This window comes from Oncorhynchus tshawytscha, linkage group LG12, assembly GCF_018296145.1.
Source record: "Oncorhynchus tshawytscha isolate Ot180627B linkage group LG12, Otsh_v2.0, whole genome shotgun sequence".
Classification (NCBI taxonomy): Eukaryota; Metazoa; Chordata; class Actinopteri; order Salmoniformes; family Salmonidae; genus Oncorhynchus; species Oncorhynchus tshawytscha.
The window spans coordinates 62,525,854-62,552,203 of NC_056440.1; the positions used below are offsets into that span (position 1 = coordinate 62,525,854).

At 43.4% G+C, this 26,350-nt stretch overlaps 1 protein-coding gene across 2 annotated transcripts in view; it reads left to right on the top strand.

Annotated features, from left to right (window-relative positions):
* Positions 1–26,350, top strand: part of LOC112263630 (protein FAM189A1) — a 146,061-nt gene that overhangs the window by 35,038 nt on the left and 84,673 nt on the right. For both annotated transcript variants that reach the window (XM_042330873.1, XM_042330874.1), the window contains exon 2: positions 25,661–25,717. In XM_042330873.1, coding sequence (XP_042186807.1) covers positions 25,661–25,717 — 57 coding nt within the window. The remainder of the gene's footprint in view (positions 1–25,660; positions 25,718–26,350) is intronic.

Below are 26,350 nucleotides of genomic sequence, written 5' to 3' on the forward strand. Positions count from 1 at the left end.
CGCTCTCTCCAGCCTCATTGTCTCTCTTTCCGGCCCCAACCTTCCCTCCCTCCCTGTCTCCTGTGGAAGCCTGTGTAGAATGATGGAATGAGCTGCTTCTGAACGGGCCCATGAGGTGTGGCTTTTAGAAAGGCCAACCCCAGTGGGGCCGGAGCCTGTGACCCACAGAGAAGTGACAACGAGAGACAGAGAGACACACACACAGGATGACAGACAGACAGACAGCCCTGCTGAAGACCAGCGTAAAGCTGCCTCTTCTTTTGCCCCCCACCTCCCCACTGATATTGGCTACTGTATAGTAGGCCTACACACACTGCTGTAACACTTGACCCGGTAACAGGCACTTTTACACATCAACCAGGTAAACAGGTCTATTGGTGGCGTATTTTATCTGAAAGGATAGTTTGAGAAAAGATAAGAGGTGATCCATGATTTACATTACATCCGGTGTGATGTGTGAATATGATTATGCTAGTTTGTGGATCTCAGGTGGAGGAGAAGTTAGTGTGGCGGTGGAGGCGATTGAGGGATAGTTGGGTCTCCCAGCTTGTCTCTGGGCCTGGCCCTGTGTTCTCCCCTGACAGAGAAGGATGGCCCCACACCTCCTGCCCCTCTCTCTCTCTGCCTGCCTGCAGGGATCAAGATCAGGGGGACACAGGCCTGCACACGCTGCATATGTCACGGGTGAGTGGCAGCGTTCGGCCCTGCCCCCCTCACATGCCCATTGTGCTGCCATGGCCACCTCTCCGAAGGGGGGTGAGGAGAGTGGAGGAGGAGGCTTCTCTTAGGGGAGTCACTCAGGGCAGCTGACTGATGAATCTGTCACAATGGGGAAGGATGCTTCACATCACCCTCTCTCTCTGGTGTGTGTGCTCTATCATTATTTGTTGCAATGTGTTCTCGAACAAGCTAGAGCTCTTGTTGTGGTCTTCAGAAAAAGAGGTAGAAGTACTTAGTGTTCAATTGTTTTGAGCCCATTCCTTTGTGTTCCAAAAACAGTGACTTTAAAGATGGAACAGACCTTTGGTTGAGGACAGGAAAACCAGGGGCACAGTCAGGCATTAGCAGACCAACGGTAGAGAAAGTGTTATTAGAGAGAGGAGAGATACTGGTTTATTTTGAGCTGCAGGCAGGGTGACTCAATGAGAGTGACACAACAAAAGTATGTGTGGACTGTGTGAAGAGACGTGTTGACAAGGCTGTCATCATTAGCACCCTCTCACAACGTTTGCAGGGAATACGGTATCTTTACACCCACTGATGCTGCTGTCTCAGTGGCCAGCTGATGGTTTAGTCTAGAACCGTGGTGGAAGCCATTGTGGCCTCTATAGTTCCGTCAGTGGATATTACTTGACCGCAGCCTGACAGGTCATGCCACCTTTGTAACACCTTCATAGTGGTCAAGGGACTTTAGTATGTGGTTGTGTAGCGGTCTTTATATGTACCACAGGAGAACCAAGAAATGAAGAGCGACACCACGGCTGTCTTTTTGGCTTTTATGTTGATCTGCAATAGTATTGTGAAAAGACAGGACAGGAACACATCAGTCTCCAAGTTGTTCTATACAACTTGTGAACAACTTGTGACAAGTTGTTCTATACAGGAGCATGAAGGTAAAATACATATCCTGTCTCACATCACCAATACATTGCTAGGTTCTTTCATTGTTGACAGTACCAAAATACAACAACTCTTGTACGAAAACACAAACAACACAACACAAACAAGTTACAATGTGAAATCGCCTCCATCCCATTCAGACCTTAGATGGCCAAAACTACATCTCCCATAATGCAATGCCAGCATCAGTCGGCAGCTCAGCTAACCGTCTGCATCACAAAAAGGCATGCTAGCTAGCAACAGCAACACTTTTCAGCACTCTGTAAACTATATCAATAACAACAAAACAACAAAGTTACATGTTTCAATAGTCTCACACTCCCTTATAACAATATCTACAGCATTAACCTTGGGATGTTTTATTTATTTCACATTATTGACTTCTACAAAGGAGTAATCTGCAACACATACCTTTCTCTCTGTGTTTTCTCGGACTGAGGAGAACGGGAGATACGGGTAGTACCAGGGTGTTAGTAGGTGACACAAGCACCCAGATGAATTAAAATACATTTAATGAAACAAAACCTGAAGATGTTAACATCATTCAGTTACTGTAGCTGCCTACCTAACTAGAGGTCGACCGATTTATCGGAATGGCCGATTAATTAGGGCCAATTTCAAGTTTTCAACAATCGGAAATCGGTATTTTTGGACACCGTTTAAAAAAAAAAATGTTTACACCTTTTTAACTAGGCAAGTCAGTTAAGAACCCATTCTTATTTTCAATGATGGCCTAGGAACGGTGGGTTAACTGCCTTGTTCAGGGGCAGAACAACAGATTTTTACCTTGTCAGCTCGGGGATTCAATCTTGCAACCTTATGGTTAAATAGTCCAACGCTCTAACCACCTGCTTTACATTGCACTCCACGAGGAGACTGCCTGTTACGCGAATGCAGTAAGAAGCCAAGGTAAGTTGCTAGCTAGCCTTAAACTTATCTTATAAAAAACAATCAATCAATCATAATCACTAGTTAACTACACATGGTTGATGATATTACTGGTTTATCTAGCGTGTCCTGCGTTGCATATAATCGATGCGGTGCGCATTCGTGAAAAAGGACTGTCGTTGCTCCTATGTGTACCTAACCATAATGTAATGTCTCTCGTCGGTGGAAGGAAGAGTGGACCAAAGTGGAAAGTGTTCATGATATTTATTTTCAAGAAACACTCAAACAAAATTAACAAATCCCAAAAAAAACGAAAGCGACACTTCCGTCAGGCACAGACGCTAAACAGTAAATAACACCCCAACAAAAGCCAAACAGAAAATCACAACTTATATATGATCCCCAATCAGAGACAACTGTAGACAGCTGCCTCTGATTGGGAACCACACTCGGCAAAAACAACAAAGAAATAGAAAACATAGATTTTCCCACCCGAGTCACACCCTGACCTAACCAAACATAGAGAATAAATAAGGATCTCTAAGGTCAGGGCGTGACACATAAACATCAATGCCTTTCTTAAAATCAATACACAAGTATATATTTTTGAACCTGCATATTTAGTTAATATTGCCTGCTAACATGAATTTCTTTTAACTAGGGAAATTGTGTCACTTCTCTTGCGTTCTGTGCAACAGAAGAGTGTTTCTTGAAAATAAATATCATGAACACTTTCCACGCTGCGCTTTGGTCCACTCTTCCTTCCACTGACGAGAGCCGTTACATTATGGTTAGGTACACGTTGGAGCAACGACAGTCCTTTTTCACGAATGCGCACCGCATCGATTATATGCAACGTAGGACACGCTAGATAAACTAGTAATATCACAAACCATGTGTAGTTAACTAGTGATTATGATTGAATGATTGTTTTTTATAAGATAAGTTTAAGGCTAGCTAGCAACTTATTTCTCTCTATACCATTAGACTTATGGATGCCACCCGAAAGAATAAACATTTTGTTTTCGAGATGATAGTTTCCGGATTTGACCATATTAATGACCTAAGGCTCATATTTCTGTGTGTTATTATGTTATAATTAAGTCTATGATTTGATAGAGCAATCTGACTGAGCGATGGTAGGCACCAACAGGCTCATAAGCATTCATTCAAACAGCACTTTCGTGCGTTTTGCCAGCAGCTCTTCGCAATGCTTCAAGAATTGAGCTGTTTATGACTTCAAGCCTATCAACTACCGAGATTAGGCTGGTGTAACCAATGTAAATTGGCTAGCTAGTTAGCGGGATGCGCACTAATAGCGTTTCAAACGTCACTCGCTCTGAGACTTGGAGTAGTTGTTCCCCTTGCTCTGCAAGGGCCGCTGCTTTTGCGGAGCGATGGGTAACGATGCTTCGAGGGTGGCTGTTGTCGATGTGTCCCTGGTTCGAGCCCAGGTAGGGGCGAGGAGAGGGACGGAAGCTATACTGTTACACTGGCAATATTAAAGTGCCTATAAGAACATCCAATAGTCAAAGATATATGAAATACAAATGGTATAGAGAGAAATAGTCCTATAATTCCTATAATAACTACGACCTAAAACTTCTTACCTGGGAATATTGAAGACTCATGTTAAAAGGAACCACCAGCTTTCATATGTTCTCATGTTCTGTGCAAGGAACTTAAACGTTAGCTTTCTTACATGCACATATTGCACTTTTACTTTCTTCTCCAACACTTAGTTTTTGCATTATTTAAACCAAATTGGACATGTTTCATTATTTATTTGAGGCTAAATTGATTTTATTGATGTATTATATTGAGTTACAATAAGTGTTCATTCAGTATTGTTATAATTGTCATTATTACAAAAAAAAAACATTTTCAAAAATTGGCCGATAATCGGTATTTTTTTCTTTTTTTGGTCCTCCAATCATCGGTATCGGTGTTGAAAAATCATGCTCGGTCGACCTCTATACCTTACATCAACAGGCAGCACCAGTAGCACAACAATTAAAAATAGACACCAAAAGTAAAGGTCCTGGCGATCATAGCGATCTGACTCCCCCCTTCTGTCTGAACTTGGAATATTCCTGTTCACGGGCTTGGGCCACTGACCCTTAACCTCTGTTCTGCGTTGTGTACTATTCTAATCATTTGAAGTTTGATGGCATAACTTTTTTAACTCTCCTACAGTTGTATTGTAATAACTCCAACATCATCACTGACTCTTTCACGGCTTTGTCAAGAATGGTTATCTCCTGTGCTCTTTGTCGCGTTCCTTAATGGCAAGGAGAGTCTTGGGAAAGAACTGTCAAACTATGATAGGAAAAGGGAGGCCACATCAGGGAGAACTGGATAAGAAACAGTTGATCACCCAACCAACCTCCTGCTCCTGCTTTGTAACTTTGCTGTTAGAACAGTAAAATATCACGTCTTGCCATTTTCACAAGGCTTTACTCTCTTTAAGAATCAAAGTCCAGTTGTACTGTAGGCTGTTCCCAAGCTCTGTGTGCAGACATATACAAAACCCTGGGAAATTAGAGTTCACCAAACTTGGCTCAGTCAAGTTGAAGAAGTGAAGTTTACAGAATGGAACCTGGAATTGTTCCTGTATATTCAGGGAACTGGAAACTCACATTTGTGACAGACCACTAGATTCCCCCATGGCCCTTAGCACTAGAGAACATCTCTCTCAATCTCTCAGATGCAAGAAAAACAGGTCTTTTTCAGACATTCAAACTACTCGGATAACTTTGTCTAATATTGGAGAACTAGTACTAGGATTATCTCAATCACCCAAGTTGTCACCTAAGTAAAAACGGTTGAAATTGTACAATGTGTGTCAACTGCAGTGCAAAAGATACAGCAGATATTTGACCACTAAATTGAGTTGCTATTGGATGTAAAGGGATCCATTTATCATTTGACATTATGGAATGAATGTGTTGCCCAATGTCTGGTATAACCTCTGTGGATAATGGGATTGTGTGTATTTGTGTGTGTGTGTGTGTGTGTATACTAGTAAGTGTGTGCTGTCTGTGGACTTGTGTTCCTACAATATTGGATCTTGTCTCCATGCCACTTCACACTATCCTAGTGAAGATGATATATTTGCCTTTTAAAGCTAAAGCAAGTTTGCAATATTTCGGTTACTGCTCAAACAGTGATTCATTGCAATAGATTAGTTCTGCTAGTGTTTGGATCAATAGATGAAATTACACAAGCCTCCTAAAAGGCGTATTCTCTTTTTAATGAAAATGCGTAGGAACACCGATACTGTTTTCTCAAAAGCTGATGCACATTGATTTGTGGGGGCACTTTTATAAATTGAGCTCAGTGCTGAGATCAGTATGTGTGTGTGTGTGTGTGTGTGTGTGTTTGTCAGTCTGTCTCACTGAGCTGATAGAGATGGGTGGTAGGGGGAGGGGGTTTAGGCTTTGCACATGTCTGTTTATCACCTCACACCCAGCCATGTTTTCTCAAGTTTATCATCCTGTCTCTTAGCATCATTGTGTGGTTGCATGGGCTTCCCAGGTATGGCTTCTCTTATAGCATCTGGCTCATGTCAGTTTATTGTAACTCAGCTCGACTCAACACACCTTGTTAGCCTGGGCTAATGTCCTCTTTGTTACAACAGAAATACAGTAGAGTTGTTCTACCTTTGTGTGTGCTGGCGTGTGTGTGTGCTGGCGTGTGTGTGTGTGTGTGTGTGTGTGTGTGTGTGTGAGTGTGATGTCAGCGTGAACCATGAATGTTATTCCAGCAATGGCACAGCATGGTATCCAAGTTGTGTTTTTCACAAGACTTTAAAGGTTCATAAACACTATTTCAGCCGACACTGTTTCAGCTGACAGACACTGTCTGCCAGTAACCTAGTTAGTCTGTTTGTCTCGCAATATACAGTACTTAGCAGCAGGTGGCTGTTAAATGGGTTGTCAGTCAAAGAGGTATTTTTCTTTATGGATTCAGAAAATAATGACATTATTTGCACGATGTATAATGTAGGCTAGGAGCTTGGAGAAATAAACCGAATAATCGAGAAGAACCGGAGAGTCCTCATTTCCCCTGACAATATAATAGTGTTTGGTCACAAGACCATCGATATTTATTGGAAAAGAGCATCAAGATCATTGCGCACTTTCACCACCCTGTGAAGTCCATCATCATTTATTTCATCTTCAGCCTAATAAACCTCATGCTTTCCCGAGTCGTAGTGGGAGGACCACACACCATATCATCGCGTGACTCCAACTTTACTTCAATAAGATGGTTGTTATATCAATATTTGTCCATAAAGGCGTTTCCACTGACATTTGTCACATAATTCGTTTTATCGACACAAAAAGAGCTCACCATGTTGAACAAACAAATGATCTGTCTGTATTTCTAAAATTCCATCACAGCTGTTTTTATACGGTATGACTTTACCCACACGAACAACTGTGGATGGAAGCTTGATTCTTGATACACAAAGCTTTAGCCTTCAGACACACATGGTCACAGAGCCCAGTCAGACCACTCTGGGCTCAATAGCAGTGAGAGCTAATGCTTTTACAATGTTTTTTTGACAAGGGTTTATTGGTGGGAATTTAGTCATTATTGACACTCATTACTAATAAATTACAATAAAATATTGTTTAAGTAGTATGGCTAATAATCACTAGATTGTTGTTTGTTAAGATGTGTGTGAAGATATGAGTGCCCTTGTATCTGTCCACACTACTCTAATGTTCGATGAGTGAGAGAACCAATTAAATGACTCGAGGGAGACCTATTAATAGTGATAAAATAATTATAATAAATGGCAAAATGGCAAAAATCACATCTTGGGTACCCTGCTGTTCCGTTGCCTGGTTGACATATGTAGAGACTAACTCACACACAGGGACACATAGGGACACACACACTAACACACACACACAGGGACACACAGGTACACACACACAAACGCACACACAGGGACACACACTAACGCACATTCAGGGACACACACTAACGCACATACAGGAACACACACACTAACGCACACACAGGGACACGCACACACAGGGACACACAGACTCTAAAGCACACACAGGGACACGCACACACAGGGACACACACACTAATGCACACACAGGGACCCACAGGGACACACAGGGACACGCACACACAGGGACACACACTAATGCACACACAGGGACACACACACTAACGCACACACAGGGACACACACACTAACGCACACACAGGGACACACACACTAACGCAAACACAGGGACACACACTAACGCACATACAAGAACACACACACTAACACACTCAGGGACACACACACTAACAATCACACAGGGACACACAGACACTAAAGCACACACAGGGACACACAGACACTAAAGCACACACAGGGACACACACTAACGCACACACAGGGACACACACACTAAATCACACACAGGGACACAGACTCTAAAGCACACACAGGGACACACACACTAACGCACACACAGGGACACACACACTAACGCACACACAGGGACACACACACTAACGCACACACAGGGACACACACACTAACGCAAACACAGGGACACACACTAACGCACACACAAGAACACACACACTAACACACTCAGGGACGCACAGACACTAAAGCACACACAGGGACACACAGACACTAAAGCACACACAGGGACACACTAACGCACATACAGGGACACACACACTAATATACACACAGGGACACACACACTAAATCACACACAGGGACACACAGACTCTAAAGCACACACAGGGACACACACTAACGCACACACAGGGACACACACACTAACGCACACACAGGGATACACAGGGACAGACACACTAACGCACACACAGGGACACACACTAATGCACACACAGGGACACACACACTAACACACTCAGGGACACACACACTAACACACTCAGGGACACACACACTAAAGCACACACAGGGACACACAGACTCTAAAGCACACACAGGGACACGCACACTAACGCACACACAGGGACACACACACTAATGCACACACAGGGACACAAAGGGACACACAGGGACACATACACTCTAAAGCACACACAGGGACACGCACACACAAGGACACACACTCATGCACACACAGGAACACACTCAGGGACACACACACTAACGCACACACAGGGACACAAGCTCATACAATTAATTGAGTTTGTTTGTTAAGATTTGTGTGTGACAAGGAATGTGCTTATAAGTTTGTGAAAAATATCTCTGTAGTTTAGCCCAGCCCAACACTTAGGCCTTAATTGGCGATTCTGTTAGCTGGTTCGGTGAATGGCTTTGCTTGTGGATAGTGATATACACTCAGGAAGGACAGAATCCCTGCTGTCTGTCTCTAACACAGCAGCCCTGCTTTTAGGAACACTACCTATAATTATAATAAACTGTAATTAGCGTGGCTGTGAGAGTCTTTGCCGTAGATACATTAGTGGCCTCTTCTGCGCTAGGTCACATTGCTGTTTAGGGTTCTGTCTGGAGCGTGGTCAATAATGAAATGATACCTGTTGACAAAGAAGCACAACGCAGGCCAAAAGGGGTCATTAGTGAGTTTATAATCATTTTGAAGGATGTTATATAAGGCCACCGTTAATGACAGAGCTGATCGCTCCTTTCCTGTTATTCTACTCAAATTGACACAGTGAAAATCCAAGGGAATCTTGTTTTTCAGTTTCTCCAGTCTCAATATAAGTCCCTTGTGCGACCTGAGGCTCAGAGAGATAGTAGTTTGAGACCTCAAAGAGACAGTAGCAAGTTTAGACAGAGGCTCAGTCTGTGAGGTGAGGTGTTGTTCTGTTCTGTTCAGCGTGTTTACCGGACGCTTCAGGGGATCCAAATGAGATTACATTACTGTCAGATTACATGTTTAGAATTCACTCTATTCATTGGTTAACCAGAGTAAAGTGAGAGCAGCAGCAGCCTCAGTGAAATAACTAGACACATCGTATGTGGCTTGGGATTCCCGAAGTTAAAAGAAAACCCTAAAACCGAAACCAAAATGTCTCTGAAATTCCCACACACCAAGCAGCACCACAGGGGCAGACATTTGACCAAAACAATGTTTTAAGTGTAGGTTTGCTTCTCTGCCACTACACAAATTGGACAGCAGTATCAGTGATTTATGATTTTTTTAAAATGATTTTACCTCACACGCTCCTCCTCTATTTGGAACCATGTGAATGAATCACCAACATAATCAATGATTTTCATTCATCTTCAAATGCCAATGGTTACATTTGACCACGGCAGGCATGGTATTTTTTTTAGCTTGTTGCAGATCATAAGCTAGTTTGTTTCTAACAAATGTACATGTTATGTACATTATGGGTAGGTTTCCCACTACGGTTTGCAATATTTCAATAACCTTGAAGTTGACCTGCCCTGTGGCAACAGACACGTCTATGGTACAGTATACAGTGTATAGCAGTTTTAAACCCTGTAATCTGCATATATTTACCATTCCTTTACATTCACAGCGGCGTGTGTGTGTGTGTGTGTGTGTGTGTGTGTGTGTGTGTGTGTGTGTGTGTGTGTGTGTGTGTGTGTGTGTGTGTGTGTGTGTGTTGTGTGTGTTAGTCACATGATCTGCCCTGCACATGATACTGAATGTTAACACCTTCCTGAGGCCCCTTGGAGCCCTTCTGCTCCACTGGTAACAACTCTGTGTGCCCCATGCCAACTACATAGGTGCAAACAGGGGCCATATAAATGGGATGTTAGTGCAGTATGCACTCTGGGTGCAAGACCTTAAAAGGAACCAGTCAATCTGTCCATTTATGGCATTAGCTTTTGAAGTGGTGTGTCATCTTAACTTCAGTTGAATTTACTGATAGCATTATGTGACAGCGACGCTCTTTAGTAGCTTCCTGAATAGAATCGTTCCTTTCTATCAGCACATGTACTCTCACACACGAACATGTTGACATTTATCATAAACACAGTAGACTATAAAGGTATGGGGGTTGTAAATGGGGCTGGCAGAACTCTGTTCCACCTCATAAACTTGATCCTTTACCCACAGCGGTAGCATTATATACTACTTGGCTCTCGGTAAAGCCGCAATTTTACAGTCAAAACACCAGGGAAACGGCTCTGTTCAAATTGCTGCTCAACTCTCTGCAACAATGAGAGGCTCTTAAAACCAACTCCCTAGGAGAGGCTCACCGCAACAGAGTTTTACAGAATAACTGCAGTAATAGATCTGCATGGGTACCTACCTACCATAGACATGTGTCCTCTCTACAACGCACATCCAGCACTGCTTCCTGTTGTATCTTATTCTGTACAACTTTTCACTTTGGTAACCTTCCTGCATCTCTGCCTGACGAGACTACCCCATCCAGAGCTCAAACAACCCAATTGTTGGATTCTGAAAACAAAATGAAATCGGTTTCTCCTCCACTGCTTCTCCTTCTCCTGTGCTTCAGGTAGTGCAGTGTACCTGCTCTGCTGTGCATGCTGAGCTACTGTGGTGGGCGGCAGAGGTAATGCCCTAGGGTCCACAGTGTGTGTGAGGACATGAAGGAGAGGAGAAGAGGGGGACAGAACAAAACAACAGCAGGCCTGGCTGTGTCCTGTGGGTGAAGGAGAGAGGGAGGGAGAGGTAGAAGAGAGGAGAGGAAAGGAGAGGAGATGAAAGGAGAGGAACAGAACAACAGCAGGCCTGGCTGTGCCCTGTGGGTGCTGCCGCCTGTCGCTTCCCCTCTAATCTCCTCTTCACGGGGCCTGTCCCATCTTCTCAGCTACTGCCCATTGTGGGGGGTGATGTGTAAGTGAGAACATTACCCCACTCACTGACAGATCAGCCCTCCTAACCACTGGGCCTGTGTGTGTTTGTTTGTGTGTGTCTGTGTGTGTGTGTGTCTACAGAGGAACACAGCGGCTCTGTGTGTCTCTTGTGTTATGTGGTTAGGTCTACCATGAGGAATTGATTGGACTCTGGGACTCACAGAATAGCTCAGTGACTTGACTGGCTTACATCTCCGCGCCTCTGGATGCCAGCTTTGATGGTAGTCATTATTTAGATGCGTTAGACGTGTTCCATCTGTGATGAGAAAGTCCGAAATAAACGTCCGAAACGGCTCAGGTTTTGTGAAAATATGTTCCCCTTTTTTACTGCAATCCATTATGTTAGCACATGCTAGAACGTAATCATCATGGACAGCACATTGTTGCATTGTATCCGCAGGTTAGTGATTCCGGTAGATCAATCCAGACTTTGTGAGAGCGGATGGATACAGTCGTTCAATCATGGTAGATGATGATTGCTCGGCTTGGCTGTTCACTGCCAATTGCGTCTTGAAGCCATCAGTCACTTCCCTGTAAATTACTGGGTCCTATTCTTTTTGGATGTTTGTTGAATGAATAAAAAAATCTGAGTGTGTGTGTGTGTGTGTGTGTGTGTGTATGTACTGTATTTCCGCCCTGGCTTTCTGCTGTGTCACGTCATACTTGGTTGCGAACAGAGTAATGAAGGATCAATAGAGATGGTGTTTCATCAGAGGAAGAGCAGAGAGAGACGAAGAAAGCCATTTGGCTCAGATATCAAGGGGAATTATTTAGGGATTGATTCCTGGTGTTTTGGTCCAACTTGGCTAACCCATCATTTTAATGAAATGCTTCCCGTCCTCCACCTCCACTTTGGGCGGTACTGTATAGGTCCTGGGATGAGAGAGTGTCGTGGAAATTCAGTACTGAGAGACTTGGTCATTTCCTCAAACAATCATCTTCATTTAATATTGATTCATTATTGCGATAATGAGACAGTCAGCCCACCAGTCTTGACTGACTGTTAGGCTGAGAGTCTAGCCTTTACAGACGATGCACAGTTTTAAATAGCTGATGCCAAGATTGCTTAGTCAGTCACTTCTAACCTTCCCATAAGCCATCTGGTTATCTACACAGGATGGTCTTTTACTTAGTTTCCCAGATGCCAGGATGAACTCTTCCAGGCTCTCTCTATCTCGAGTCACACACACCACATCTTGTCTATAGAATGCTAGCTTTTAGGTTTTTATCACCAACACAAATCACTTGTCAGCTTCAAGCTATCTCTAGTAGAACCCATTTCCTCAACACCCAGACTAGCTGTAGGGTGCTAGAGTAGAGACCATAAAACACAGCATTAGCAGGACAGAAATATCTTACTGTTCGTTAAGCAAATAATTGTTCCATAGCCAACAAATAAGGTGAATACATAATTTTTCCCTCACAAGAGAGAAAGACAGAGTAGCACTCCACCACGACGTCAATGCAGTTTCCTTTAAGCCTATAAACATACGCTACCGTTCAAAAGTTTGGGGTCACTTAGAAATATCCTTGTTTTTGAAAGAAAGGCACATTTTCTCTCCATTAAAATAACATCAAATTGATCATAAATACGTTGTAGACATTGTTATTGTTGTAAATGACTATTGTAGCTGGAAACGGCTGATTTTTTAATGGAATATCTACATAGGCGTACAGAGGCCCATTATTAGCAACCATCACTCCTGTGTTTCAATGGCACGTTGTGTTAGCTAATCCAAGTTTATCATTTTAAAAGGCTAATTGATCATTAGAAAACCCTTTTGCAATATGTTAACACAGCTGAAAACTGTTGTCCTGATTAAATAAAATTTGATTTGATTTGATTTAATGAAGCAATAAAACTGGCCTTTAGACTAGATGAGTTTCTGGAGCATCAGCATTTGTGGGTTCGATTACAGGCTCAAAATGGGCAGAAACAAAGACCTTTCTTCTGCAACTCATCAGTCTATTCTTGTTCTGAGAAATGAAGGCTATTCCATGCGAGAAATTGCCAAGAAACTGAAGATCTCATACAACGCTGTGTACTACTCCCTTCACAGAACAGCGCAAACTGGCCCTAACCACAATAGAAAGAGGAGTGGGAGGCCCCGGTGCACCACTGAGCAAGAGGTCAAGTACATTAGAGTGTCTAGTTTGAGAAACAGATGTCTCGCAAGTCCTCAACTGGCAGCTTCATTAAATAGTAACCGCAAAACACCAGTCTCAATGTCAACATTGAAGAAGCGACTCCGGGATGCTGGCCCACCCACCCACTAGCCAATCAGAATTACCTACCCACTAGCCAGCACAAAAGGCTTTATTACAGACATAAATACTCCTCAGCCCCTACGTCCCCTCAACACTTGAGACGTCTGTGGCGTTGTGTTGTGTGACAAAACTGCACATTTTACAGTGGCCTTTTACTGTCCCCAGTACAAGGTGCACCTGTGTAATGACCATGCTGTTTAATCAGCTTCTTGATATGCCACGCCTGTCATGTGGATGGATTATCTTGTCAAAGAGAAAAGCTCAGTAAGAAAGATGTGAACAAATTTGTTCAAGAAATTTGAGAGAAATACGTTTTTTGTGCGTATGGAAAACTTGTGGGATCTTTTATTTCAGCTCATGATTCATGGGACCAACACTTTGCACGTTGTTTCTATTTTTCTTCCGTATAGATTATCCTCACCATTTACTAACTGTACATTCATACACTCTCTCTGTGATCTTGTTTATGGTGAATCAGTTGATTGGACCAGTTACATAGCTGTTTGTTTGTTCTTCCTCCATATGTTTTATTTAATAGGACATTTACATCTAGTCTGTTCTACAAAGTCGTCTGTTGTATGCAGAGTTCTAAAGCACAGAGGCTGTTGGATAATTGAATGGAAAACAGTAGTGGCGTGTTTTGACGAATTCCACCTATCCTCCCCCACATCAAAGCAAGGCCCTGTTCAAATGAGACATCTCTCAGGTCCAGCTTTAGTTCTGTGGCTGACATGACAGGCTCCTCTACAAGTGCTGGCCACGGAGTAGTTTTGATCTTGGGAAAGAAGAGACAGAGAGATCATGGGAGTAATTGCGAGTGCCAATGGACATCCCCTATCTAATGCAATCTGCCTTTCTCCTGGCCTGCAATTATCAAGAAGGACAGACTAGAGCAGTGCTCCCTGTGCTGTCTGTCTGTTGCCTGTGCCGTCTGTGCTGTCTGTAGGCCAGGCCAGCGACATCAGCAGTAATGTCATGCAGCAGGTCAGTGACATACAGGTGGAGGGCTGATGGACACAGATGATGGTGATGATGTTGTGGGATTGATTGTTTGTTTGTTCCCGTTGTGGTGATGAGAATTAGATTGTAATGTTAGCATTTTTCACAATGTGGTCAACTAAGCCTGGTTTTGTGATGATGGTGCTGATGATGATGCTGCTGCTGATGAGGATGATGACGTTGACAATGGCAATAGCATCATCACACTTGTCAGTGCATGATCAGAGAAGATTTTAGACATACAGGATTCTAAAGGAATATTTCTGAATTCTGGAGCTTTTTGTTTAGATCTTCTGTATGTGTAAAACGCTCCAAGGAAATCTATTTAGGCTATCACTTGTTAATGCTGATTGGTAGTTTCCACAATGAAGTATTTTTGCAATTAGACAAAAGCAGACTAACTTCTTAATTTGATCACCAATCGCTTCTCTTGTTGGAGTTGATTCAGCAGGAATTGGTGGACGGAGAGAATGATTTGATATGTGAGTAAACGACAGAGAGAGAGAGGAAGAAGAGGGATAAGACGAAATAATGATGAGTGGGGCAGAGAGACTGAGATGCCCAGCTCCCGGGCATTGCCTGACAACCTACTGTTGTCTCCCTGTTTCCATGGCAATGATGACAAGGTACCTAAAGTGGAGGGATATGGGAAGGGGGAGGGGAGAAATGGAGAGGGAGAGAGAGAGAGAGAGAGAGGGAGAGAGAGAGAGAGAGAGAGAGAGAGATTATTGTAGTAGAAGGAAGAGGGGTAAACCAAGCTATCTTTTAGAGCACCATTGTGTATAGCTTTTCTTTTGTCTTGGACAGTCCCATTCCCCATCACATAGACATGCAGTCTCAGTAAAAAGTAGAAGCCTCCCTGGACAAAGGGTTGAGGGAGCTGTTCAGGGCTGTAGTTTACGTAGACAGCAGCACTAATGTTCTTGCCGTATTCTCAAGAGGCACTAGAGAAGGATGGAGGACAGCGAGAGGAGTTCGAGTGAGAGCACACACCTCTCACCCCCATTCATAAAACTTCAGCAGAGAAGGACTTCTGAAGGTCAGAACAGAACTGCTCATGCTGTCATCAGACTAAAGGTTCACTGTGATGGTAGAATTCATCTTCTATGTGCTTATTAACGTTAACCTCCTCAATCTCCTGGTGATGTCATGCTCCATTTTACAGCCTCACTGAATGCTCTCTCAGATCCAGACTCTTGTGTGTGTGAATTTGAGATGGAAACCATGTTTCTTTTTTACGGCCAACATAATGCCCTGAGAAACGGTTAAAAGTGTACCGGAATTTGGGGTTACAAGTTGTTTGCTCAAAATTGTGTCATCCGAGCTCATCTCTGAATTGGGATTAAAGTGCTCACTCTGATTGACTAGATAGGAGTGTAAGCTCTCCACATTCAGGAGATGAAAGCAACTCCAGCCTCATCCCTGGCTGTGGGCTCTCCACTGATCACACAGAGGCAGTAGACATCAAGAGTGTCACCCCTTTTAAAGCAGGCCTCGCTTAGACATCCATTTAATTACTAGACTGCTCCATTTAATTAAGGTGGGGCGATGAGTTTCTCCTGACACATCCAATTCAGCCCTGGATATACATAGGCTCAGTAGCTACTCTCTACAAGATTTACACACACACACACATACATGCACGCACGCACGCACGCACACACACATACACAAACGCTGAATGACAGTTGGGCAAGGAAGGGAATGTTTTTAGTAATCTTTTTCCTAGCCAAAGATATAGGAGAGGAGAGTGTATTAACTGTTACAGTAGAAGAGGCAGTAAGAGATGCACAAGCTCTTCAACGCCTGTGTGTGGCCAGGAAACTGAATGTTAGATGGAAACTGAATGTTGGATGGAAACTGAATGTTAGATGGAAAGAATATCAGTTTGTGTTGAATATATGCTGAGCTTGTATGATGGTAGATTATGAAAACACAGTATCTACTGCAGGGCTCCATCCTGTAGGTTCGCTTCAACCCCAATCTAGCCCACCTGATTCCAATCTAGCCCACCTGATTCCAATCTAGCGCATCTGATTCCAATCTAGCCCACCTGATTCCAATCTAGCGCACCTGATTCTCATAATTAGCTGGTTGATAAGATGAATCAGGTCGCTTACAACCGGAGGTTGGATTGAAAACCAACAGGAGGGTAGCTTTCCAGGAACAGGGTTCAAGAGCCCTGATCGACCTTGTATAACCAGGGTTCTGCCTTGTAGGTGAGAGGAAAAACACTTAGCCAGGAAGCCCCAACCACTAGAGCTCAGTAGCTAAACACCATGACTATTAAATATGTCTCAGGAGGAGGTAGGAGGTAGAGGTAGTAAAGAACATCATACAGGTATATGATCTGATAACCCAGAAGAGTCCTACTGCTACGTCTTCACCGTGCTGGCATGGCCTCCTTTTCAAGCCGCAGGTTTCTATTGGACAGGAGCCCACTCTAGACCACCTGCTATCCACCATGCTGCCCAGGGCTGGACCAGTGACCTTGGACTTACCAGGTGACCCAGAAGGCAGTAAGAGTAGTGTGAACAATCAGAGAGAGCAGCACTTTACCTGATGACGTAATCAGCAGAAAAACATGATTTCACAGATGACAAAGACAATAACACAGAGTGCAATCTGTCTGGATGGAACAGAACCTCATAACACAGGGGTCAGAGGTCAGGGAGCATCATAATACCAACCTCTACTCGCTCCAGATGGACAGCTCAACCACAGGTGGTGTAAGACTCTCAGTAAGCTTCACACTGGGAGGAGATGGTTCACATGCACCTCACTTTCCCCCTGCGATATGTCATGTCACAAAGCAGTTCCAGAATCACCTTATCACACTCTAATAGGTGTGGAAGCAATACAAAAGACTATTGCCTCATTACATCCTGAATGTGATAGCTGTGTATGGAATCTGTAACAGGGCTGTGATGTGTTTGTGTGTGAGTGTGTGTGTGTGTGTGTATGTGTGTGTGTCTCTCTCTTTCTCTCTCTGATGAGTTTGGGTGCTTGCATCACATTGAAATGGGCGTGAGATTTCGCGCACCCCCCACAGCTTTGAGGTTGATGGAAAATCATTATAGATCTTGGCAAGTGGCCGGCGGGTGGTTGCCTAGGAAACCTGGCTGTCTGTCGGTTGGTCCCTTCTTCCCATTGGTCTTGGTGGCCTGATGTATGTGAAATGCCCAGATTTTAAGACCTTCACTCAGAGTAATGTGTGCTTTGATGGGGGCAGGGGGTCTTGCCTGAATGAATGAGATTAAATAAAAGCTGTTACATAGAAACATAGAATCATTGATGCACACTGCTCTGTGTGATGTTTACCAGCACTGTGGAGACTTTATTGTAGAAAACAACCATCTTCCACTGGCAGCCAGTGTGTTATTATCATGCAGGTGATTGCAGATGACATGGTTTATCATTGTCGTCTGCCTTGTTTTAGTGGGATTGACTGAGGCCCATCCACAGTGAGTGGCCCCAATGCTGAATGGGGGCAGGGCATTATATGAGGCACAGGGAGGGTGGACAGTCGGGGGAGGGGGGAGGTTGATAATGTCCACTCTTATGTTCTTATGCTGTAAACCATAACCACAGCCCCTACAGCCCTCTCCATCCCTACCCCTGCCGTCCCCATCCACCGTTCCATTATTACAGCCTCATCACCACCATGCCAATCTCTGTGTGACAGAGAGAGAGCAGTGACCTCTGGGACAGGCCAGTGACTGCAGGGGGCATGCTCCTTGTGATTATCCCTGTTCTCCACTGATGCCTGGGGGTATAGGGTGCTGTAATCACTGCCCCCCCCGCCTTCTCCACCTCCCACAGTCAGCTCAGGGTCAGTTATCATAACAGTACTAATGGGACAGCCTGGGAGAACACATCATTAATAGTAATGGGCTCTGGGCTGGATGATGAGAATAGAGCTTTCACTGCTGTGAGGTTAGCTCTTTAAGAGGGTCCAGAGTTGTGTCCTGCAATGTAAAGGACATGTGGAGGGTAGGGGTGTGTAGGTGTATAACAGTGTGTAGGTATGTACTGTATATATATATAACTGACCCAAATATATACAGTGCCAGTCAAACGTTTAGTCACACCTACTCATTCTAGGGTTTTTCTTTATGTTTCTCTATTTTCAAAACTATGAAATAACACATATGGAATCATGTAGTAACCAAAAAAAGATTTTTGATTTTTCAAAGCAGCCACCCTTTGCCTTGTTGACAGCTTTGCACACTTTGGCATTCTCTCAACCAGCTTCATGAGGTAGTCACCTGGAATGCATTTCAATTAACAGGTGTGCCTTGTTAAAAGTTAAATTGTGGAATTTATTTCCTTCTAAATGCGTTTGAGCCAATCATTTGTGTTGTGACAAGGTAGGGGTGGTATACAGAAGATAGCCCTATTTTGTAAAAGACCAAGTCCATGTTATGGCAAGAACAGCTCAAATAAGCAAAGAGAAATGACAGTCCATCACTACTTTAAGACATGAAGCTCAGTCAACAGGGAAAATGTAAATGTCTTCAAGTGCAGTCGCAAAAACCATCAAGGGCTATGATGAAACTGTCTCTCTTGAGGATCGCCACAGGAAAGGAAGCCCCAGAGTTACCTATGCTGCAGATGATAAGTTCATTAGAGTTAACTGCACCTCAGATTGCAGCCCAAATAAATGCCTCACAGAGTTCAAGTAACAGACACATCTCAACATCAACTGTTCAGTGAATCAGGCCTTCATGGTTGAATTGCTGCAAAGAAACCACTACTAAAGGACACCAATAATAAGAAGAGACTTGCTTGGGCCAAGAAACACGAGCAATGGACATTAGAACGGTAGAAATCTGTCTTTTGGTCTGATGAGTACAAATGTGAGATTTTTGATTCCAACCGCCATGTCTTTGTGAGACGCAAAGTAGGTGAATGGAAGATTTCTGGATGTGTGGTTCCCACCGTGATGCATGGAGGTGGTGGTGTGGGGGTGCTTTGCTTGTGACACTGTTGGTGATTTATTTAGAATTCAAGGCACACTTAACCAGAATTGCTGCCACAGCATTCTGCAGCGATACACCATCCCATCTGGTTTGCACTTAGTGAGACTATTTTTGTTTTTTAACAGGACAATGACCCAACACACCTCCAGGCTGTGTAAGGGCTATTTCACCAAGAAGGAGAGTGATGTAGTGCTGCATCAGGTGACCTGGCCTCCACAATCCCCCGACCTCAACCCAATTGAGATGGTTTGGGATGAGTTGGACTGCAGAGTGAACGAAAAGCAGCCAACAAGTGCTCAGCATATGTGGGAACTCCTTCAAGACTGTTGAAAAAGCATTCCTCATGAAGCTGGTTGAGAGAATGCCAAGAGTGTCTAAAGCTAAAGTCTAAAGTCATCAAGGCAAAGGGTGGCTATTTTGAAGAATCTCAAATATATTTTGATTTGTTTAACACTTTTTTGCTTACTACATGATTCCAAGTGTGTTATTTCATAGTTTTTATGTCTACAATGTAGAAAATAGTCCAAATAAAGAAAAACCCTTGAATGAGTAGGTGTGTCCAAACCTTTGACTGGTACTGCATAGGTATATAAAAAAGGAACTCATTCCCGACTTTCAACTTACTCTTGAAAGTTTTGATAGTAGAGCGCACAAGGTGTAGGGCTTCTCTCGATGCTGTAGAATATAGAGAAAAATGGGCAGTTCAAGAGGGTGCTACGAAGTTGATGTCAAAACGTTGTTTTCTTTGCCTTGTGTCATTATAAATTATATAGAATAAATCATTAGATTGTTTTCTACAATATTCTAACCTTAATATACGTGTACTTGACAGTGTTGATAAAAATAAGAATGTTAATTTGCTGTGACTTGCTAGTTTAGACTGCGCTGCTCTTGGATGTATCTCTTCCATATTTGGCGTTGTGAGGTGGTACAACTTTGAGGCGTTTCCGCTGGTTGGACCAATCAAAATCAACTTGATACCGTGGTCATTTTCACCTCCAGATCCTTGGCTTTCATTGCCTACAACCGCGATGAATCTACGTCGAGAAGGCTGTTTCTATGGCTATCTAAAGGGAAAGACTCATTGAAAACAGGAACAGGTTGTCTTCGCATAGAGTAGATATTGAAATGGAGTATTTTAGCTTTGTAAATTAATATATATTTAGTCCCTATTTAGTTTTGTATTCAGCGAATATCATTTACAAAAAAAATTGCTCACGAACCTGCAGCCACTATTTAGCTTGTCAGTTGATGTTCAAAAGTAACGCAGTTCTGCTGAGTTCTATTGAGCAGTGACCACTTTTTGATCATGCCTGTGATGATATTCCATTCACTCTAAACATACTAAATTCTGAGAGTAAATCGTTGATTACTTTTTAAGCATATATTGTAGAGACATATGGTTTGGACTATTGTTTTCCTGACTGAATGTTTATTAAACCTTGATTGAATTAATAATTTTCTGTTTGAACAGCCGACAAGGTGAAATTTCTAAATTGAGTAGTGCATCATCAGTTTTCCTCTTGTCCTGTCAGTCATTTCATACCTTACAGAGCTATTTATGACTTGTCAGAAATGTCCAGATCAACTAGCCTATGTCAGTTAACATTGTTTATCTAGGTTTTTTAGCCCATAGATTTTGTTGTAATGTTTGAGTCACACGAATACACATTAGACATGGCAAAATGTATAGAATTGCAAGAAAATGAGCTTTAAACCTGCTAAATGTTCTCTCCACCAACAAGAGGGGTGTGAACAGTTTATGTCATGATCAGTGCTTGTGCCCATAGAAATCGGCGTGGCTTGCAAGCGTGTAGTGTGGATGTTCCCCAATGCTGTAAGGGCTGCCTGAGTAAAAATGTTTGGGAACCCAAGTATTAAAGCTTCATTTCCAATAGCTTTGCCTTTGTCTTGGACAGTCCCATTCCCCATCACATAGACATGCAGTCTCAGTAAAAAGTAGAAGCCTCCCTGGACAAAGGGTTGAGGGAGCTGTTCAGGGCTGTAGTTTACGTAGACAGCAGCACTAATGTTCTTGCCGTATTCTCAAGAGGCACTAGAGAAGGATGGAGGACAGCGAGAGGAGTTCGAGTGAGAGCACACACCTCTCACCCCCATTCATAAAACATCAGCAGAGAAGGACTTCTGAAGGTCAGAACAGAACTGCTCATGCTGTCATCAGACTAAAGGTTCACTGTGATGGTAGAATTCATCTTCTATGTGCTTATTAACGTTAACCTCCTCAATCTCCTGGTGATGTCATGCTCCATTTTACAGCCTCACTGAATGCTCTCTCAGATCCAGACTCTTGTGTGTGTGAATTTGAGATGGAAACCATGTTTCTTTTTTACGGCCAACATAATGCCCTGAGAAACGGTTAAAAGTGTACCGAATTTGTGTCGTCTGAGCTCATCTCTGAATTGGGATTAAAGTGCTCATTCTGGTCAATTTAGATTGGGGTGTAAACTCTCTATATCCATGAGATCAAAGCAACTCCAGCCTGGATTTTCCGCAGCCAGGTATAGGAGTGTGTAGGAGTAGGAGTGTGTATGGGTGTGTAGGTGTGTAAGAGTGTGTACAGGCTGCAGCGTACATAAACGCTCCGGACTGGAATGTGGCCGGGGGGGGATCAGTCAGACAGGAGAGAGGGCTTTGGGGTCAATGACATTCTGACCGAGGGATCTAGGAGGGCTTATTGGGTTTTGTCTTCCGAAAAGCATAGTTTGACTTTTCTGTTCAGTTGGTGGACGGCAAATAAAATACATGGTTGTGATATCAGATACTTGTGTTGTGGAAGGCTTATGATTGATCACGATGTGTACTGTTCAGGACGTCAGGGTTGTTATACTGTGTGTGTGTGTGCGTGCGGGTGGGTGGGTGTGTGTGTGCGTGTGTTCGTCCGTGTGTGCGTGGCTGAGTGCAGTACAGAGTACAGAGTGCAGTACATTCTTTCATGTCTCTGTGTGGCACAACCTGTGATGAGTTGCTTGGAAAGTTTAGACCCCTCTTTCATGCCATTTCAGTAGCCATTTTGTTTCGGTGTGCATATGTATGTGTTCTACACACCAGAGTTGTTGGCTCAGTTGATAGTCATGAGTGTAGCCAGTGTGTCTGTTGATGGCTATATGTAAATGCTGTGCTTTGTTTTGTGTGGTTAAAGGTGGTTGTTGTATATATCTCTGGATGGTAAGCTATACACTGTAGGGACCATGTCGTGCAGCCAGATGTGGGAGAGAGAGAAGAGAGAGGCTATTCTCTCCTGAATGATGGGCAACACTAAACAACAGGAGTCTGATTGGAAGCCATGTCAATACAGAAGCCTTTCATGGTAGGATGCAGGAATCGAAGGAACCTGATACTGTGTAGCTATTGAGAGCAGATGTGGGTATTTCATGGATCATTTGCTCCTTTCAGAGAATACGTTGGTTTGTGTTGATAACAGTCAGTTGAGAATGAGATTAATTGATTAGCTAATTTGGGTGTCACGTTTTGAACACAAAGCCCACGGTGTGTATAAATTGCAGCAGGGCAGAAGTAAAAGAAGGGGAGCTCTTCCAAACTGGTGAGTTGAGCTGAATAGGTGGCCAGGCCTCAGTGACTACCGTGGTAAAGTGTCTTAATCCTTTTCCCAGTGCAGCAGAGAGAGAGAAATCCCTGCGTGATTGACACAAAGCTATCACAGGCAGCCCTCTCCATATCACCTCTCAGACAGAGACTACTATAGCTACAGCCTCTGCTCCAGCCAGCCTCAGCCCAGGGTTTAGCAGCTCCACTAGCCCCTAAAGCCTACCTGACTATCCTTCTCCAGGGGACCAGAGTTGTTTCACTCTCAGACATCTAACTTCCTGAAGTTTCCCCTTATGACCAGCTGTCAGAGTAGAGACAAGGCTGAGTGGATTCTCTACCCTACCACTGATATCTCACCAGTTAAGAGTGTTAGCTAATGAATGTTCCCTTCGTCCCCTGGAAGGGGGCTGGTGCAGGGCTTAACGCAGCCAGCCTGTCCTTCCTCTCCTCCACCATCTGAGATGTAAGATTGAAACTTGGAGATATGAGGGAGGAGTCCCCTGGGTGTCATGACAACTAAACTCCATGGAAAGAAAAGTGAAACCTAACTGTGTTGCCTCGGTAATAGCCATCCATTCATGTGCTCCCTGGTTCTTTATGTGGTATCAGAGGTTGATTGGGGCTGTTTGGAGATCAGGTGTGTGAGACGGTTACTGTGTTGCTCTGGACCAGAGGTGTCTGTGCTAAAGACAGGAGCAGAAGAGGGGAGCTGATCTCTGTGTGTCTGCTGTCTGGCACAGACCTGGGCTGCTTTTACTGCTGAACAGATTTACTACCAGACTGCATTTACAGGAATACAGCCCTTATCTCCATCTCTCCCTCCCTTCTTGCTCTCTCTCTCTCTCTCTCTCTCTCTCTCTCTCTCTCTCTCTCTCTCTGTTGCAACAGAATACGTGATCTATAATTTATAAGAGCAAATAGATAGTGAAGCGTTCACATCTCGCTAGACATCTGCCTTTGAAATTATCGTCACTCTCCAAGCTTCCGAAAGAAACATATTTATGTCACTTGCAGAATATGTTTAATGATGCCATCAAATTATCATTTCAGAATTAAAATGACTGAGTATGTAAAATCATCTTGCCTCGATTTTGTCACTGTTCAAAACAAAGAAATCTTACCGTGTAGGCATAAACAAGCATAATTATGTTGGCAGTAGGCATGGTACAGTGATAACGTGTACATTCTGGCAGACGATAGGTATTGGCCCCTGCACGCTGTATATACAACTCCATGTTCATTTCAGGTTTTCTACCTTCTCCTCGTTGCTAATCTGCAGTCAGGAAGTCACTCAGCACTTTTTGATTGGACAAGATAAATAATCCTCCTGATCTGAAACAGTAATGATCTGCCAGTCTCACTGATCTTCAGCCCTCATCTAAAATGGGTCAAATATGAATAACACTGTGCAAATGTAACATCTCCCTAATGTTCTTCCTGTACATCCATTGGGGCTCTGTAAGATAGTAGGCTAGATCCCAGGCAGTTTTATCAACGTGCGCACAGCCCTCGGTAGTCTAACGGAATTAGGAGCAAAATGGTGGTATTTATGTACAGGTGCAGAAAGTGAGCTGGAACTAAGGAATATGGAAAATGGCCATTCCGTAATACATGTCACAAATACTAGGACATCATATCACATAAACATTCCAAAGAATACCGATATTAGGAAAATACCCTTCTACATAGAAAACCCAAATGATAGAATATGCAGATGTGACCCAAGCTCACTCTCCAAAGCAGTTCAGGCCATCGATACAAAGTAACTTTCAACTCTAATAATAAACCATGTCAAATGTTTTACCCGCGTGTGATTTTTATGTAACGACTGCAATGTATGTTAGAAGGGTTTTAGCAACAGGAAAATGTCTGAAACAGTTAGCGACATAAACAAACGGCATTTGCAGTCTGTGTTGGCCGTGAAATGAGTGGCCAGCATTGGAGTAGGCGCTCTCCAATGCGCAACGTCACTCACCGTCTGCTTCAGTGTGTTTTCAGTCATTCTTCTCTTTTTGAGTATCAGCCAAAGACTTAAAACAAGTTAAGATGGCTACAACAATGGAGGGGATTGGTTTGCCCTTGGTAGTGAAAGGCTGCCTCTAGGTCTGATGTCTTTCCAGCTGAACTTAGGGATTCAGAGAGAGGCTAGCGTGTAAGAGAGAGGGGATGGAGAGGGGGAGAGAGAGAGAGAGAGAAGCTAGGTGGGTGGGGGAGTGTTTGTTGGTTAATGTTGGGTGAAGGAGAGAGAATGTAGAGAAACAGAATGCTGGAGGCTAATAGAACACCAGATATGAAGTTTCAAAAATGTACTGTGATACTGTGATGTGTCAACTCACCAAGGAGATATGATCACAATCCAAGATCACACCACAGTGAACCTATACGGCACCCATGTCTGTCTTTCCCCTTTCTCTCACATGCGGGGACTGTTCACGACCATGTTGGTTATCCTAACTGTTGTACTGTGTTCTCTTCCCTTCCACTGACCTACAGTGTTGTTCTCTTTCAGGTGCTGCTGTCTGGACTGATAGGAGTGGTGTCATGGAAGAGGCCACTCTCTCTGGTGGTGAGTGATGGTCTAACTCTTCCTGATCTGACCTAACCTTCTCAGGGTGTCACGCCCTGACCTTAGTATTCTTTGTTTTCTTTATTATTTTGGTTAGGTCAGGGTGTGACATGGGTGATATATGTGTTTTTGTACTGTCTAGGGGTTTTGTATGTTTGTGGTTGTTTACTATCTAGGTGTTTTGTATGTCTATGGTTGCCTAGATTGGTTCTCAATCAGAGGCAGCTGTTTATCGTTGTCTCTGATTGGGAACCATAGGCAGCCATATTCCTTGGGTATTTCATGGGTTATTGTATATGTAATAGTTGCTTGTGTCTGCACTTATATTATATAGCATCAAGTTCGGTTTATTGTTTTGTAAGTTTGTTTAGTGTTTCTTCGTCTTCATTAAAGAAGTATGTATTCATCTTACGCTGGGCCTTGGTCTCCTCCATACATCGAACGTGACACAGGGGGGATATTTGCCTCTCTCCAAGCCCTCTCCAGGGCAACTGGTTTTCAGTGGTGTAAAAATACTTTAAAGTACTACTTAAGTAGTTTTTTGGGGGTATCTGTACTTTACTTCACTATTTATATTTTTGTCGACTTTTACTTTTACTCCACTACATTCCTGAAGAAAAGAATGTACTTTTT